At 35.9% G+C, this 19777-nt stretch overlaps 1 protein-coding gene across 5 annotated transcripts in view; it reads right to left on the reverse strand.

Annotated features, from left to right (window-relative positions):
* Positions 1-821: 821 nt before the first annotated feature.
* LOC124158799 (transcriptional repressor CTCF-like) overlaps positions 822-19777 on the reverse strand; it is a 46550-nt gene continuing 27594 nt past the window's right edge. For 4 of the 5 annotated variants that reach the window (XM_046534116.1, XM_046534118.1, XM_046534117.1 and 1 more), the window contains 7 exons: positions 14674-14676; positions 11478-11618; positions 9664-9885; positions 5917-6054; positions 4725-4860; positions 4387-4511; positions 822-1923 (listed from right to left, as the gene is read on the reverse strand). In XM_046534116.1, coding sequence (XP_046390072.1) covers positions 1825-1923; positions 4387-4511; positions 4725-4860; positions 5917-6054; positions 9664-9885; positions 11478-11618; positions 14674-14676 — 864 coding nt within the window. In that variant the 3' untranslated portion in view covers positions 822-1824. The remainder of the gene's footprint in view (positions 1924-4386; positions 4512-4724; positions 4861-5916; positions 6055-9663; positions 9886-11477; positions 11619-14673; positions 14677-19777) is intronic. The other variant, XM_046534119.1, reaches the window with a different exon arrangement.

A 19777-nucleotide genomic window follows, 5' to 3' on the forward strand; every position in this document is an offset into this window, starting at 1 on the left:
AGTATTAATATTAGCAACCATGAGGACAGGTAGTACTGAGGCATTTTTATGATATTAAAATACAGATTTCTAAGTATCCAGATACCGGTAAAATTGTGGAATTTTCAGCCATCGTAGCTTGAAAAGACATTCAAAATAGGAACTGCACTCCAATATTATGTATCCACCCCATGATAAATTAGAAACTTTTATAGAACTTTGTAGTTAGAAAGCTATGAAGAGCCTGAATACAGGACCATTTCCCAAGTATGGATCATTTTACCTAGAGAATAAATATCTTGAGAAATCAGATATAAAATTTGGTATACAATAAATTAAATACAAAAATCAGCAAAAGGCACTGCTAATTCTATGCTCCTCTCAGAGGTGTCAATAAGTACAGCCCAATACTACAGAGGCATTATTTTGCATTGAAGTGATTGGTGCAGACGTAATGGGCCACTTAACAAAGATCCCATGATCAAAATCAGCAGATACCTTTGACAAACCGTCATATAAAGCCATTTGGGTCTCCAAATATGAAAATAATTATTTAGCATAGCTTGAAAATTCCAAAAATGAGTTTGTACTTAATATACTTCACTATTACCACTTAAAGAAATGTTGTGCTTTTTGATGGAGGCTTCTACTGCAAACCTGAAGACGCCTGCTGCAACGCCGGCGAAACTGTCCGACAAAGATGAATCGCCACAGAGGACAACCCGGAAACCAAGCTGTGCCAAATTCCGTACTTAATAATTCTTTTCAATCGTATTTCCCTTGACACAACAGCGACATAAGACAAAATCAAGTGCCACGAGCTGCTGAAGTAATAGATTATGTTATTGCTTAACTTTCTTACAGCCAAAGTCTTTATTCACAAACTATTAAAAGATTTCTTAACGAAGCATTAACAAGATTTGAACTTATAAAAGACTGCACATCTCTTTGTGAGTACCATCTTGCATGTATACATTAATTACCATGAATATGGTAATATTTAAAAATCAACTGTAATTACAATTGAATAACTTAAATACTTCACCACATAAAAATATTTAGATAGCATGATTTCAAAACATTTTCCAAGATGTTCTAAATAACTTAATTTTAATTGAGCTTACATAGTTGGAAAAGTGAAACACTGAGGGTTTCCAGTATTACATTGAGGTAAAAAAGTTATGTACATTAACAACACAATAGATCACTTGAAGGCATTTTAATTACTAATTAAAATAATATCCTCTTTAATGAGGTGTTTTTTGTGTTCACAAGCAGTTTTTAAATACCAAATCCTTAAACTTAATTGAAGAGCCTCTCACAAATTTCATGAGTATTGTGCACCTTGCTGTCAACTATTGCTTCTTCTTCTCTCATTTCTGTCTAAAAAACCTGTAGACTGCTTCATTGGACACTAATGGAGATGTTCGCTAAGACTTGTACATTCTTCAGGAATAAAAATATGAAGATATGCCAAGCAAAACATGCATGGCTAACACTTTCAGTTCACTAAAGGACTGTTCACAAGAATAAACATTTGTACACAGCCACCAATCATGGCATTTTTTTCATTGTTCCACTTGGACACAGTATCTTCCCTGGGTTAAAGCAAACGACTTGCTTCCTTCCATTAAATTCACACCAATACACGTCCTTATGAATTACACAAAAGAAATTACAGCTACAACACATTCCACTTGTAATTAGGAAAATGCAGTCATGGTTCCACACAAGTCTGATTGGGGGTACATGGAAGGGCATTAAATGCATTTTCTATGTCAGGGATTCTGTGCAGGTGTGTAACACTGGAGTTACTAAATCCAACATAGCAATAGTCACAATGCTTTACTGATTGATCGATTCCAGAAGTTGAATAGCTGTTTTAGCAGCCTCATCGTCATCTTCATCCTCAATATCTCCATGATTTTCATCATCTTCATCATCCTGAGAATATAAGCATATTGATCAATTAAAAATCTTTAAAATATGAATGTAAAATCATTCCTTAGCTTACATGAGAGATTTGAGTACCACGTCACATTAATTATAAATTGATTGATATAAGATTTATTTCACACTAGATCATTTCCTAACATAAACTCTAGAACTATCACGAATACTGAAACCTGGAATACAGGTAACCATCCCAAGTGGTACTCAAATGCATGACCTTTGGCTCGTCAGGTGAGGGCATTACTTAATATAATAATAATATAACACATAATAATAACACAGTAGCTTTTCTAGTCTTCCACTGCCTTATAAATTCCTGCAAAATGCAACACATTTCTACGGAGCACATATGGAAAACAAATAGCCACACCAAGAATTTAAAGCCCATTTCATGTTCATTGGCACTTTAATTTCTTTATGTTTTTCTTTCCCCAGCCTTACATAAACAGAGATATTAAGCATATAACATTCTTGGATTTCGTATTGGGCCACATTCTACATCTGTAACTTTTGCTTTGGTTATTTATGTTTAAACCAGAACTTTGGCAAACTATCACTTTCCATCACAAGCTATTGTTTCAATGGACATTGCAACAGCAAGGCAGTTAAACTGTGCCCTTAATTTGAACCCTTAGAAAACTAGGTGACTGATTGACCTTAGTTCCTTCGACTGAAAACCCCAATTTACCAAAGTAATAGCCACCTGGTCAGACACTTGATATTTTTATGAAAAAAAAATGAAATACCCTTAAAAGCATGATTAACATAAGTATCTGATACAGTGGAACTTGGTTAGTACGTTCCTCATTAGTACGTTTTCCTCCTTAGTACGGCGATTTCTCTCGGTCCCAGTACAATCCGAACAAAATACAGGTAAAAGTATTTGGTTAGTACGTTCGAAAAAATTGCGCTTTCCTGGTTAGTACGCTCAATTGCTTGCCGTGACGCAACCCGCAATTCGTTCTCTAGTATCTTCTTAAGGGTCGTAAACCTCCGAATTCAAGATATAACTTATTATTATTAGCCATTGACATTCTTGCTTTCGTTCCACATCTCCTTCTTCGACCGTGATTTATCCGAAGGCATTTCCCAATTCTTATGACGTGGTGAATAATAAAATGCGGCCATTTGTCAGGAATGTCTGACTATGGAAAACTGCCGCCAATGAGAAGCCCCAATTTTCCCCACCCCGAGCTCCTCACCTTCTGTGGCCTCTGGAGTGCCCACTGCGCACAAATTTCGCGAGTGTGCAGTTGTTGCCATTGCACGAGTTATCATGACGAAGAAATGTCTTATCCAATTCCCACTTTATCTAAAGCAGTACTGCACGTACTCCATAAACTCGACGACAAGGCTATGGAAGCATTGCATTGCTTCTCCTTCCAAGGAACAGTAGAAATAAATGAGATAACATTCTACAATTAGTATTATACTGCCTCCTTTTAAATGGTGTAGATTAGGTCTAGCGTATTTGACTACTGCTGCAGGAGCAGACGATGCTCTGGATCTCCACGCGAAGCTTAGCTTAAAAATACGCTATCTCGGCACGCAAGCAGACGACATAATACAAATTTCTAAAGTAAATTTCAACTTTATAATATAAAATCTTCTTGTAATTACGTCGTAATATAATCTTCTTGCGTGTTATTAATCGATATATCGATCGATATAACAATCGATATGGTTTTATTCCAGACGCGAATGTGTACGGCTGTTGCCGTAATTCAAGGTTAATACAATTTTGTCCCATTTTTTTTTTAAAAACAACCAGTGGACATAATCAGGGTTGTTTTTATATTCTCCGAGTATGCTGTGAGGTGAAAAGAGTTCAGGAAGGCGATCCTACGAGAACTACCGATAGTAATTGTAATTATGACGACTTTTCCACAGATTGCGATTACCCCGACTGCTATTATTTACTTTCCTCGTTAGCACGTTTTCCTGGTTAGTACGTTCATTTTTTGTGGTCCCTTCAGAAACGTACTAAACAGGTTCCACTGTAATTCTAAGCAGTGTTTCATTAAAATTCAATGCCTTGTAAATACACAGGCTAATGGTGGCTTCTAGTATAGAATGCAATTTAGCACAATAAGAGAAAGTAATGAACTATGCAATGCACAATACATATCAGCAGAAATTACAATGGAGGTGTTTACATTCCAACATCCAATGAAAAACTATTCATTCAACCATTCAGTCATCAGAAAAATGAAATCATTTAAATTTTAAATGTCTTTAACAAGTAAAATTACCTACAGCATTGTGATTTGCAATAAAACTGTTCACTCACAATTAAATATTTCATTAAAAGAATACTTATCACTCATTTCAAGGCTCATTAACTACAAAAACTTCAAGTTCTCACTTAACATAGTCTCCATTTGACATTAAAATTTTTGTTTGCCCTTACATTATAAAAATTTCACTGAGCAAGAAACAATTCTATTTACTTACGTCAAAACCAAAACAATTTTGCATATCTTTCTGTGTTTCCAGTTTCCTTTTTATCGCTAGGGCATCCTTCCGAGACATTCTCTTCGTCCTCATGGAGTGGACTACATCATCATCATCACCAAGGTCTGCAAAGAAAAATTTCAAGCCCATGTTACCACTAAATTGAGACATTGCTCATTACATAAATATGATTAAAATTGAAATGTTCAATCAAAAATGACACACAACCTAGTCATTCATTCCCGAAAATCGTGCACAACAGACATTTTACTTGCAATGAAATGTTAATATAACAATACATAAATAATAAAATTACTTCCATTTGCATGGTTACTTACGGGTGTCTGGAGTTATGTGATGCTCTCCTAAAAGCTCGTCATCATCGTGAAGGGCAGCAACAGCATCCTCTACACTTCCATGGGTACTTCCATCTCCTGTCACCACAGCCACAGCTTGCTCCTGCCCATCACCATCCTGAGGAATGATTACAATGTTTGCATAGAGTGATTGGGAATAAATGATTTGAAAACAATCACAATATGTAGTAGTAAACATCAGTATACACTATTCAACTTGATCGCAACAAATCACTGAATAATATAGTCAAACCTCTTCATAACTAACTCCTTGGTAAGAGGAAAATATTTTGCCGTCTTATAGAGGTAGACCATAAGCTCTGAAAAATCATCACCACTATAACAAGCATAGCAGATTTTACGGTATACAAGGGTGTAACAGCACCTCAACGGAAATGGGTACTGTGATGACCACACCATGGAGCCATTTCCAGATTGGTTTGACATATCTGAAGGCAGCCATTGAAATTTGTAAAAAATAATCACAGTACCATTCTGTGAATAGCAGATGGCAATATTGGACATGTATGACATTCGCCAAATTTAATCCTTACTCCTAAAGAGGTAAAAAAGCCATCTTGAAAAACTTCTGCATTCATAAAGCAAGTTTCCCCGAAAAGAGGTTCTCTCGATAGAGAATGAAAATGTATCTACTCCATGTGAGAAAAATCAGGATCATAACTGTTCTTCACAGTACGGAAGTGCTTCATTTACAGAGGTTTCTTTTCAAGAGGTTTGACTGAATAACTCTACTTTTCATTGCAAAAGGCTTTTAGCTCAAAATGGTCTTATATTTCTGGAGATAGTGGAGCTGATTATAACAACCACAAGGCGAGTTTACTTCGCAGTCTAAGACAAAAGGACCTGGTGAGCCACAATTTTTATAACATATCACCTTTAACACATGAATTAAATAACATTACTAGTTCACTGCCTTGAATTACAACCAACAGAAAGTAAGTAGGCATGCTTTGCAAGCTTAATTCATAAATAGCATTCATTAATAACTAAGGTACTCACTCCAAAACATTCTAATAATATTTAGAGAGCAATACCAAAAGCATAGAGGCACACAGAGAGAAATAATTATATTTTACAAATATCAAGTTTCACTGTGCAATATATGCTCTTCAAACAATAAAAAAATGATACTCCACACCTACAAATAACCCACCTGAAGTTGAATGACCTCCAATACTACATACTGCTGGCCATCTTGTCCCTCAACAGCCATCATCTCTGCATCTGTATCTTCATCGTCATCTTCATCGTCTTCACCTGGCATAACTTCCACTTGCTGCCCATCAATAATCTACAAATAAAAACAAAAAACTTATGCTAAGATCAATTTTGCAGAGTATTGTCAGCTACAGCAAAGTCCTCTTTTTGTGAATTCTTAGCTTACAAAAACGTAAAAAGGAGAAAAGTTCTCCAGGGTAACAATAATTTACCTGTTCAGGAATAAGTAAAAATGGTACCAGGAATAAAATGGCCATTGAAATAAATTTCTATTATAAAGTATTTCCTTTCTTAAATAAAATAAAAAATAACAGTAACAATTGCATTAACAATATCTTCATTAACTTCCTTCATCAGGCAGGATATGAATGAATCTTATAGATAAGTAACGGCTAAAACAGCTAAAATCATTCTGCTATGAAAAGTCAGATTTTTTTTCTCCTCAAAACTCAAAGAAAGAGCCTTATCAACATTGGTACATTCAATTTTAGAATAAGGTTGTGCAGTTATGGATCCACGTCAAGGATTTAACAACCAGTCAAACTTAGGCTGTCCAAAAGACCTTTCGGTTTCGGCTGTTAATAGCCCATGCTGTGAATATTGTAAATTAGATAGCGAGAAATCAAAACATCAGGAACTCTATATCCTCAGGAGTGCTAGGATGACTGACTACTACAGTACACTCTCATTAATGCGAACAACGTTATTACAAAGTTCTCGTTATTACGAAGCAAATCGTCGGTCCCAACAAAAAGGCCTATCCAAGCTATAGTAAAAGAAACGTTATGAAATTTTTGTTCTTGCGAAATTACAAACCTCAGTTCCGGCCCCAGCGGTAATAAAATGAATACGAAGTTCCATGCATAAGCAACGGCATTTGCGAGGATATTCACAACGCTAACCTTTAATAATCGTGCCGTGTTTAAGTTCTTCTCGTGTACTGTGCCCAAGAGCATCAATTATGGTTCCTTATTCAGTGTACACGCAACATCATATAATAAGCTTCATTCCTGTGGAGTCATGGTGATCCACTCATAACCGCTCGTAAATTTGACTTACAGTTATTTCCCTTCCTACGCACATTCGATTTCCAAATTTTCAGAGATACAAGAATTCAAAATTTTCAAATTTCAAATTTGGTGCCTTTCGATTTGACTGATGCTCTACAATGTGGCATAGAGCACTCTCACTGTGGGCACAATCAGAACAAAGTATCATTGAATCCAGTGTGAATTTAGGAACTGTTCAGCGTTTCGCCTGTTCTTCGAGGAGCGATTTTTTTTCTGCTCCAGCTGCATCGCACGCACAACTAGATCAGTTCGTAATATCGTGAGTTAGAGCACGATTGAGATGCAGTGTTGCATCTTGTACGATAACCGTACTTCTCAATGCCTTTCATATAGTCCGGCTAGGGAGAGTTGCCTGATGACGGCACAATAGGAGGCGCGGATAACCCTGTGCCAGTGCAGTTTACAGCCAATCATTGTCCCCCAAACGCACCTCACACGCTCGCCTAGACATACAACGTTGTCAAATGCATAAGGAGCACCGAAATTAGCCTGATCCACCAAAACAAATCCTTTCTTTGAATCACCAAAAAAAGTGATTCTTCCTCTGGGTCATTCACGCTCGTCGTCCCTTCCTGCTCCTTTCTTCACGAAACCCTTTGTATGCGTTTCCCTTCCTTACCTGGCAACCTTGCCCCCTAACCCGACCTAGACCATTATGTGTGTCACCGGACAACTCTCGGCGGCCGTACAATAGGTTTATCTACTTAGGAACAAGGTCTTGGAATGCATCCAGTTCGTATTTCGGACTCACTGTATTTGGAAAGATATCAACTCTCGATTGCATCATGCCACATTCTTCTATTGAGAAACTGAAATGAATTTTCCTGTTTATATATATTTCCGCGTAATTTAATCGCGTTTATTAAATACTGTTTTTTTCCGACGATTCCTTAAAGAAACATTCATACGAACTTCATTATTATGAACCTCCGGTTTTTCGGTCCTGCGAACTTTGTAATATCGAGAGTCAACTGTACTACTTAGTTCATGGTTTTGAATCATACAACCATCTAAAGGTCCTGGTAAAGAAGCAAAATTTTTACCGTGGGCACAGTCATCAGAGCAACACAAAACAAATGTTCTCTACCACCAAAACCTACTTCTTTCTAGCAAAGGTTATTTGTGACTGGAGGAATTTTCCTTCAGTGATTATTCATAATTCCCATAAAATGGGTTCATGCAATGATTAGAGGCATACAAAAACATTAAAAATATGTATTAAGTAAAATAATTTCAATTAGTGATGCTAATTACTTTTCTTATTTATTTTTCCATCACATTATTTTCACATAACTAGGCCAACCAGAAATTAAAACTGTCTACTAAATGTAAAATAGGTCAATTCTATTAAATTACATTCTAATGTATGCCATCACATCTATTGGAATAATGGAAATACGGAGTAAATCGTACACATAAGAATAATAGTAATATTAATAAGACTCAAAAAAGACACAAAGATCAAGAAAATATAAAATCTGAGATTGAGAGGACACAGTTCCAATAAAATCCATGGAATCAAAAATGTAAAATGGAATGGAAATGCACAAAAAAGCCTGAACAAACTGATATTAGTTGATAAATGTAAATGAAGAGCTATGACGTCAAAATTCCACATAATTTATTTCACCGACCATAGTTTTGGCGACGAATGATACAATCATGGAGTAAAACAGGCACAGACACACACACAGGCATAGCAAAGAATATTTCCAATTTATACGAGGGGCAGGTGACATGGCATGGACGTGGAGGAGGGGAGGGAGCTAACTTGGAACTTAAGGCACAGGTGAGCTAAATAATGATTGCCAAGGATTAGGGTTAGGAAAGAAAGTTCAAGAAAATGACCTTGACCTCCAAAATGGATCAATGGAAATTCCATATTTTTGCAAAGTGACGAAAGTAAGGCCAGAGTGTTGTGAGGGGAAAGTTAAGACAAGATAGGGGTAGAAATTGTGCTGCGAGGAAGGTCCAAAAAAGAGAAATGAGAAGGGAACAAAATTTCATTCAAAATGCTTCCTTGAGATTTATTAAATTACATGGCATTATGAAGTCATACCTCTCCATTTACCAAGATTAGCAAGTCACACCTGGAAATTACTACTGTAATAAGTAGATATATTTTAACTCATTTTCAACAGGCACTAATAAAAACATATTTGAAGATCATATTGAATGCATGAATTACTTCACAAGAGTAAAACGATCGTAACATAATTATTTAAGAAGGCTCTCGATAAAATCCCAGGCAATTCAATAAAAATGATCTTTCGAACCAATCTCCTGCCTTAACAGCCACCTAAATTTTTATTTAAATCTTTTATAAAAAATGAATCATCATCATCAAAAATCAATCAATGAAAAATCATCATATGAAAAACGTATTAAAAAATTCACTACTTTAATTATGGCCTGCAGCATATTTTGAATACCAATTTTTAATTGAGGAATTTAATCATTGAAAACGATACATTCTAAACCAATAGATAAAACCTGTTATATGAGACAAAAACTAACAAAAATAATTTTAATTACCAACTGAGTTTTTGCACACAATTAAAGCAAAAAATCTTGTTTCCCTTAAAAACCTCCTAGAAAATTAATTATCTTACCTGGATTTTCTTCTGTCGACCAAGCTTGAGAGCCAGGGCCTTTTCTTGCGCTGAAGACTCCGGGTCATGGATAGCCAAATGACGAATTAAGTTACCTTTGTGCCTAAAAGCACGACCACACTCTGGACACTCATGTGTTTTCTCACGTGGCATGGGAGGAACATAATTTGGATTGTGATAGAGATTCTGATGCCTCTTAAGTAGCTGCTTCTGGCGGAAGGACTGGAATTGAGGATTAAAACACAACTTTATACGCAGAAGCTATAAAGCACTGCTCCATAAAAATAAAATTTCAAGAATGGTAGAATTCAGCAATTTTAACCATTTAATTCTGGTATGTCATACATTATCTAGTGCAGCTAAGAAGGTTTGTGGCTGTTTACAATGAATATGTTTTCAAAATAGATTTTTATAAATAAGTACCATAAACCAGCACTAGCCTAAAATGTTGGAATTTCCCCACCCTAACTTCAATTCATAAAATTAACACATGTACAATTTAGGACCATGAAACAAATTTATTAACATCCATTTCTTTGAAATAATTAAGACTGCTACATGTGAAAAGGTCCCCTCACCCTTATCCTAGTCTTAATAGATGATAACATTTCGGCATTTGTTCTAAAAGAGTTAACTGTGGCACTGTTTTCTTTGGTATTCTCAGTGACTACGAAACACAGATTTCAAGCTACCAATATAATCTATTGATAAGATAGGGCAGTGTTTTTCCCAGAATCTTATTTTCTACTGCTTGTCTTCCTCTTTCAACGAACAAGGCATCAGTTAGAATTGATTGGGGCTATAACAATGCCAACGAACCACCAAGTTATTACCACTTATCAGTTAGGTGGTGAAAATCTTAACACTTCCACACAACAACAAATTCATTGAACCTATGATCAGCTTTATGATAATGCAGTGGAGAATTGAAATATTTGTAGCTGACTCAAGCAATTAAGGGGAACGAATGCTTTCCTCCTCAGCACATTAGTATGGATGCGTTACCTGATTTTAGTTACTATTGTGCAGTATTAATTTACTCAGTTCTTTCATACATATTAATTCCAACGATATAGCTAAAAATCCGATAGTTATTCAACTGGTGAGGAACAATAAGCTATTTAAAATATGATGTATCATACTAGTATGAAGTATAATAACACACAATAATTCTTTGAAATCCCATGGAGTGCATGAGTTTATTTTTAGAGTTAAACAAAGGAAAGGAAGGAGCCTTTAAAAATATTCAATACTGAAATACAAACATGCTGAAAAAGAGAAAATATTTCAAAACGATGGATCAATGCCAGAAGTGAGATTAAGGCACACACTAATGCATCATTGGGACTCCAGGGAAAATACAAAAAGAAATAAGGTAAAACTGCAAGGCCAGCACCAAGCATGAAGGTAGGTCAGGAAAAAATGGTAATGATTGTCTTGATTTGAGTTTAGACATGTAAGCGAATCATTACAATGATAATTGAAACTAACCAAAATCCTTCACCCAAAAAGCTTATGGTAATCGGTCATCAGTCAAGCAGTCCAACTTACAGGGCATACAATGAGGCATGGGGGGATGTTACTGAAAGTCCTGGAGAGGCATGTCAATGGAAAAAGGCCCAGAGGAAGGCCATGGCTCCAGTTATTGGCCAAGTACATAATTTTTAAGGATTCTGGATGCAGGGGTGATGAGGAAATGTAAAGACAGGCACAAAAACAAGAGGAATGGACAGCACCAACCAGTTAAGCTGGGGCCAACCAATCTTTGGATTGAATACCAGAGGGCAGATAGTAGACATTGAGAACTTTCTTACCTGATCACACTGGTCACACTGGAATGGCTTTTGGTCAGTGTGAATAAGCATATGAGACTCCAAATGCCTCTGTGAGATAGATGCATATGGGCACAAGTCACACTTAAAGCATTTTTCACCTTCATGTGTCTTGTTGTGAACCTATAATGGAAAACAGGATATTATCAGACACCTCATCCCTAGGGATTTTACCACCAGCACCCTCATAAGCATAAAATACTTTGCAAAACAAAAATATCCTCTGCAAACATTATCTATGAAATGCATTTGAAATACAATAATTAAGTATTCAGAATTAAAAATGTATTTGCTCTAGATTTTCACCCAACTAACATAAAGAGATAACTAAGATAAAGGGCTTTTGCCAAAAGTGTTCGCACAAATCATACAGAAAAGAATAATGCAGTAATAACAATGAGAAAATTGCCATTAATCTAATCATAAATACATATTTGAAAACCATAACTTTTTCAAACAAAATTAAGTTTAGGCATATAAAAGATAGCAGAAAATATACCCATATAACTGTAGTAACAAACAAACTTTCAGCATGATTGTGCAGAGTGGAAGTACGCGCATAATTTTCATAGACAATCATCTCGTGCTCAGATCTTTATTTTTCATTGGTGCATGTCCTCTTTAGCATGATAAATTGTTTCAGAAGTAACTTGTTGGAAAATTTGAATATCTGTATTAAAACAGCGACTATGAATAATCCACCATTGTTTAATAAAACAAAAGAAGTTTTCATCATCTCAGTGCCAACAGGACAGTAACATGGCAGGCAACATACAAGTTATTTGAGTAAACATAAGTATTCAGCCAATAATGTGTATACACTTAGCGTTCTCACACTTCTGTCTAGAGAAAATGACACTGAGAAATTGCAAGGACCCAGGCCATTACTCTTGAATAAGCATCAATTATGCTAAGTGTTTGTTTCCATATGAATATCCTCTATACCCGCAACTAATCCAAATGCATCAGAATACCTTAAGCATGATGCCATCCAGTGGCGTAACTATGGGGGAGGATTAGGGGATGTATCCTCCCCCAAAGCCTCAGAGAAATCAAAAAAATATTTTAAAATCTTGTCTAGATTTGATTTATAATAACTGCATATGCTTAATGTTAAATTGTAAGTACCAAAATGATGTAAAATGCATTTTCAGGCATATTATTTCTCAAAAATTTTCCTAAACTCGCCGTTTTACGCCACTGATGCCATCAGACAGTGGTGCAGCAAGGGGGGTTTTTGGGGATAAACCCCCCACCCCCCCAGAGCTCAGAGAATTTTTTAAGTTTAACCCATTTCACTTAATTACATTAATATTACTTATAGAATAGTGTAAGGATCAATAAAATATCCCTCAGAAAGACGTAAAATTCACCATTTTGAGCCATATATCTGAAAATTTTTCTAGGGGAGGGCCCTTGCACCTTCCACTTACCCTAGTGGGTATTCCACACCCTCAGACCCCCCAGTGTTTGTTCCACCTAAAACCCCCCTAGCTTTAATTCCTAGCTGCGCCCCTCCCATCAGATACACACAATTGTACGAGAATGAGATTAAGAATTGAAAAGCTTAAATTGGGTTAATACATAATTCCTAACATTTAACTTGGAAACCTCTTCTCACAAATAATGTATGAAGGAGATTCTAGTACAGTATTACCTACCAGATAAAGGCGACAACAATTAACTCATAACCATTTTCCATGATGAAAGCAAGAAGTCTTTTCCATCCCCTTTGTGAGCACAAATTCCCCAAAGATGAAAAATAAAATAAGTGCGCTACTGAAAATCAACATAAAAAATATAACTGAGTAGTCAACTTGAGACTGAGGATGCAATGAAAAAAACTTTTCCGAATCCTTGAGGTAGAAATCATGGAAAAGTTTCAAAGTGAAGCAACTTTGAGATTCAGAGCGAATGCAAAAAAAATTTTTCAGCAAATATTTTATATAATGAAAAATAACTGCAAATATTTACTATGTATTGTCTCTTTCCCTGACATTGTGATGCCATGAATATTAGGCAGGTAGCAATGTCCCAGTTTCATTGGTACACTTCAACTAAATAACATGAACCAAACATACAGATGGTAATGAATTACTCCAACAAATTTTATGCCCTAAATCAGAAATACATTTTTTAGACACTTCCTGACATTTTATTTTGAGAGAGACCTTTCATATTTCAGTACCTTGTCTCAACTTTTTGTCTGACTTTAAGAATATACTATCTACAATGGAATGCAAAACATTTTAGTTTTGAAAAACTTCAGTTATTGCCATGGCTGGCTCTTCAAAACACCTCTTCGAATTCAGAAAGGATTCACTTCCACAGCTTTTTTCCCCACATAATTAGTTTTTTAAGTATTGGGGTAATGTAGAGAAAGATGTATTTTATCCCTTTTCACACCAAGTTTAGGGTACTATGAGTTCAATTGTTCAGGTATTATTAAAATTTTATTTTATACTTCCATTTGGTTAAGCTAACGATATTAGGAAACTCCAGTAAGAGAAAATGACATAAGGGTGTTCGTACTTCAATCTTCATGGACATGGCCTGGGAATAACATACAGCAATAGGGGACATCAAAATTGTACACGAGCAAATTTGGAGCCACTTGATTTGTCGGAAAACTATTTTGGCCCATGGTTCATGGATGAGTTATTAAAATCAGTATAGCATAGCAACCAATAGGTTTTGTGATACGGTCAGAGATCCAGACGTTTTAAATCAAATTCTCAAAATCAGAATGACTAAAATTGAGTTAAGAAGCCCTGGAAGCCCTGAAGCATTAGGAATATCTCAAGTTCTGAGTTAGCACTAATCCCTATCACACATTCAAGGAGTATTTCTGATGTGTTACATGGAAATAATACTTGCCCTGAAACAGAACTTCTTGGATGACATTACAATATTGCTACACTTCAAAATAAGGGATAAATGGTCATCTCGTTTCTTGGAGTTAACATTATAAGTTATTTATAGGTATTCCTGAAACTGCAGGGATGTATGGAACATGTATAATTCCTAAAGCATAAGAAGCTAGTATTCTTCAATTGCCCAAAAGCCACTTTTCACAGTATTTTCAAGCTGCTAACAAACACACACAAGATGACAAACTATGTTAATACACCCTAGTTATTAAGCACAATTACAACAATAATGGCCAAAAATTACTCACTTTCTAAGGCAGATGTCACAGACCATTAGCAAAAGCATCATATACCATCAATGGTAGGAATGTTGACAGTCGAATGTCCATCATAAATTATGGTAAGAAGGAGAAAAAGGAACTTGTAAAGGATATTAACAAACTGAGACAGCTAAATAAATCAGGCTCAAGAGTAATTCACTAAATGAAATCCAGGGAACAAAAATTTAAAAACCAATCTTCAAAGAAAATCCTGCATCACTATAACTGAAAATTGATTTTGAAATATTATTCAAATTATGGGTTTTCTATCCAATTCCAAATACTCCTCCATGGAGTTTCCAGCTATCACATAAAACTTAATCAATATTTTAAATTCTATTCCCGGTTTTCAAGTGAATGGTAATGGCCATATAGGTATTTTCGAACTTAAATAAATTTTATCTTTCAAGAAGATAAAAGGGAATCTTCTGGTACAATAAAGAAAATTACATAGCTCTAAATAGGAAATGATCCTCTAAGCAAAACATGATTTTCTCATTCTTTATATGTAATTAAGAAGATATAGGAAAGTCACAAATCAACATTTTTTTCAGATAACTAAACAAATACATAGTTTTTCACTCAATATGACGGTTAAAATATGAATTTTAAAATTGGAACACAGTAATTGCCCCCAAATCTACCAACTGAAGGATAGAAAAGATGTAGCCAGATAAAATTATTAATGTAAGGCAAATCAATGGTAGACGTCCTAATGAGCAATTTTCAAAACTGGAAGAACTAACTTTACTTTTCCAGGACAATAAAACAGCAATGATGCCCGATCAAATTTACAATAACCTAATAGGAAAATTTAAAATGATATTATAAAGAACTGAATTCATCATTACACTACTAAATCTGTAACCCTAGCATAATATTTACCCTCCATGATAAAAAAATGTGAACAGACCTCAAAACTAAACATCATAACATTGGGAGCTTCATGGATTTTCTGCCTTAAAATTTTTGCTCATTACGTGATGCATCAATTGAAATGATGCATACTAACCAGTGAAAGCTTCTCGATTGAGGGTAAAATGATTCTGTTCAATCCAATTGATCGAAGGCTGAGAGAAATTTATAGGTTATCATTCATCATTTGTAAAACTGAATGTTCACAATTAACACACTTAAAAGAGTGATAGCGAGGTTAACTGTATATAATTCAAAAGAACACTGACTCATCCTGTTACGCAAGAGGAAGCCCAATCAAAAACCACCGATAACCCATTCATGAGCATTTTTCCTATAGCTTTTGTTGTGCCAAGTGCATCATTGGTCAGGTAACTCCAAATGGCCAAATAAGCCATAAAAAGCTTCCTGTTGCACATATTTTGGCTTTCAAACTCTATCAAAATTTTTCTCTTTACTTTTATCTTTTTTCTTATCTATTATTATTTTTTCTTCCATGTTTATAAGTCGATGGTGATTCAACACAATGGTTACAGCAGTATGGATCTTATTCCACGGCCTTACACCACCTTTGTGAGACAAATAGAGCCGGGGGAAAGTTGCTCACGCAGCGTGCAGATCAAAACTGACCTGCCTTATTTCTCAGCAGGTATTAATAAAACATGGTTGGACCTTGAATTACTAATTGCTTAACTCTGCATTATATTCAACAGAATGGGTGCTATGTGAAAACTTGTAAATGACCCCGGAGCTCGGCAATTTTGTTGTTGGTACAGTGTAACCTTGATCTATTGTTTTCCAGGGGGATGAACGAAAAAAAAAATGATGAATACAGGAAAACGATCATGCGGGAATGTTGGGCAAGGTTGCCTGTGTCCCAGGAAAAGTAGGATTTTGGCAAGTAATTATGATATTTGTTACAGGATTGAAACAAGATTTTAGCTAATTACAAGAATACTACATAGTACTTTATCGAAACACATAGGTCATATTGTTGATTCGACTAATATATCTTTCAAATATCCTAAAGAAACACGCCATCTCGCTAAAAAAATGTTTGCAGTCCACTCGGCATTTACAATGCTATTAAGGATTTCTATCTGATGTAAAAATTTTTATCCATCACACGCCACTTTCAATAGACGTATTCACGAGAGAGATGTGCATGTTCTGCCTAAAACAACCACTTTTGCCGGCGCAGTGATTGTTTGTGAGATGGATCACAAAGGCCAAAAGTAGTCTTATTTTTTTGAAATGTTCCTTTCTAATAAATATATTTTTGACATCATTGAGGCAATGTGTAAAGCGTGAACATGGCTGCGTTAATCGTCAGTGGTATGCCCACCTGATCCTCGGCTTCATCCCACTTATTATTTTCACCAGATAGCTCGCTCTACCCCCACTCCTACCGTCATGTGCTAGCGGACACACAAGAGGCATTCTGTTCACGTGCTTCTAGCCCAGATCCTTTTCTTCATCTTCAATTATTTTCAGTCCTTCTTTTAAAGTTCTCACTTGTTTCTTCGGAAGGGCCATAGTCCAAAGACGAATAAAAATAAAACTAATGTCCCAAAGTTGGCCCCCAAATATTGTAAATTTGGGCTTTTGGTGATTCATGCAGCAGTTGACCTCCAGCAGGTAGGCTGAAAAAGTTCAGTGAGCGAGAATGCGAAATATTGGAATATTTGAAGGGGGAATATTGGGCCTCCTCTTTTGAAAAGGGAAAGTAGTGGACTGGGTATATACATATTGGGCTAACAACGGACATAAGGGAACAATGGACGTATGAGTTAAAAAGAGGCAGGAGTCCTAAATGGAAACTATTGGAAAACACCATCGTAGTTGCTGCCCTCAGAGAATAACTCATTGTCAGTCGTCAAATGGCTTGGGGTAGGGCAAGGGTGCCGCTGACAATTAACGCAACATTGTTCACGCTTTACACATTGCCTCAATTATATCAAAAATATATTGTTTATAAAGGAACATTTCAGATAATGGACTATTTTTGGCCTTTGAGATCTATCTTACAACCGCACCGGAAAAAATGGTTGTTTTAGACATCACGTGTACATTGCTCTCATAAATACGTCTACTTGAAATGGTGTTTGATGGATAAGAATTTTTACAACAAACAGAAATCCATAATAGCAGTGCAGATGCCGAGTGGAGTGCAAACATATTTTGGCAAGGTGGCATGTTCCTTTAGGATATTTGAAAGAGATTAGTTGAATCAACAGTATGACCTAAGTGCTTTGATAAAGTACTAATATTCCTGCAGTCTAATATCTTGTTTGAAACCTTACATGAATATCTTAATTACTCGCCAAAATCATGCTTTTTCTGGGACACAGCCAACCTAGCCAAACATTCCCACACAGATAGTTTCCCCTCATTCATAGTTTTTTTGTCCTTCCCCTTGAAAAATAACACATAAAGGTTCCACTCTACATTCAAATATACACTGTTTTCATATACAGTGGAACTTGGTTAGTACGTTCCTCCTTAGTACGTTTTTCTCCTTAGTACGCCGATTTCTCTCGGTCCCGGTACCATCCGAACAAAATACAGGTAAAAGTATTTGGTTAGTACGTTTGAAAAAATTGCGCTTTCCTGGTTAGTACGCTCAATTGCTTGCCGTGACTCAACCCGCAATTCGTTCTCTATTACCTTCTTAAGGGTCGTAAGCCTCCGAATTCATGATTTAATATATTATTATTAGCCATTGACATTCTTGCATTCATTCCACATCTCTTTCTTCGACCGTAATTTATCCAAACGCATTTCTCAATTCTTATGACGTGACGAATAATAAAATGCGGCCATTTATCAGGAATGTCTAACTAACTAAACTGCAGCCAATGAGAAGCCCCGATTTTCCCCACCCCGAGCTGCTCACCTTCTATCTTCTATTGCCTCTGGAGTGCCCACTGCGTACAAATTTCGCGAGTGGGCAATTGTTGCTATTGCACGAGTTATCATGAAGAAGAAATGAGTCTTATCCAATTCCCACTTTATCTAAAGCAGTACTGCACGTATTCCATTAGCTCGACGTCAAGCCTATGGAGTATGTGCGTAATTACTTGACTACTGCTGCGGGAGCAGACGATGCTCTGGATCTTAACGCGAAGCTTAGCTTAAAAATACTTGATCTCGGCACGAAAGCAGACGACAAATTTTTTAAAGTAAATTTCAACTGTATAATATAAAATCTTTTTGAAACTACGTCGTAATCTAATAATCTTGCGTGTTATTAATCGATATATCGATCGATATAACAATCGATATGGTTTCATTCCAGAAGTGAATGGGTACGGCTGTTGCCTTAATTTAAGGTTAATATAATTTTGTCTAATTTTTATGGTATTGAAAAACAACCAGTTGTCATACTCAGGGTTGTTGTTATATTCTCCAAGTATGCTTTGGGAAAGAAGAAATTACTTAGCTTTACTTGTCCTCTTTCTATAAATATATATAGGATAAATCACGGGAGATAGACGCTGTTTTCATGTAATTGTCTTCGGGAAATCTATGAAGCATTGTGATTTTTATTCACATGGTATTGTTTTTCAATGTAGCGCTCATTTTATTTATTTCAAAGGTGAAAAGAGTTCAGGAAGGCGATCCTACGAGAACTACCGTTAGTAATTGTAATTATGACGACTTTTCCACAGATTACAATTATCCCGACTGCCATTATTTACTTTCCTCGTTAGAACGTTTTCCTGGTTAGTACGTTCATTTTTTGTGGTCCCTTCAGAAACGTACTAAACAAGTTCTACTGTATTTTGTTTTATAGCCAGTAGCTACCTAATCCTAACAAAGTACCTGATACAGTAAGACCACAATTTGCCAAAGAGCAATCCCTCTTCCCCAAACTATTGTTGACCAATGAATATGTTTCTTTGGTGGGATTAAGATAGCCTCTCAAATGATTTAAGTAACCCCAGCTCACTCACTAAGTAAACATATCAAGCCCAGACCAGTCCAAATCCTGAACAATTTACTTCATTAATTTTCAACAGAACTCGTCACATATAATGGGAAAATTAACTTCCGCTGAAGAAGAAATGCCAACATTCTCACTATGGCACACAAATAAGAGAATATAATTCAGGGGGCAGACTATAACTGAATGCTGTCATGTGCATATTTCAACTTCCAACTCCCAGGACAGCTT

Source organism: Ischnura elegans, chromosome 5 (genome assembly GCF_921293095.1).
Source record: "Ischnura elegans chromosome 5, ioIscEleg1.1, whole genome shotgun sequence".
In the NCBI taxonomy this organism is placed as follows: domain Eukaryota; kingdom Metazoa; phylum Arthropoda; class Insecta; order Odonata; family Coenagrionidae; genus Ischnura; species Ischnura elegans.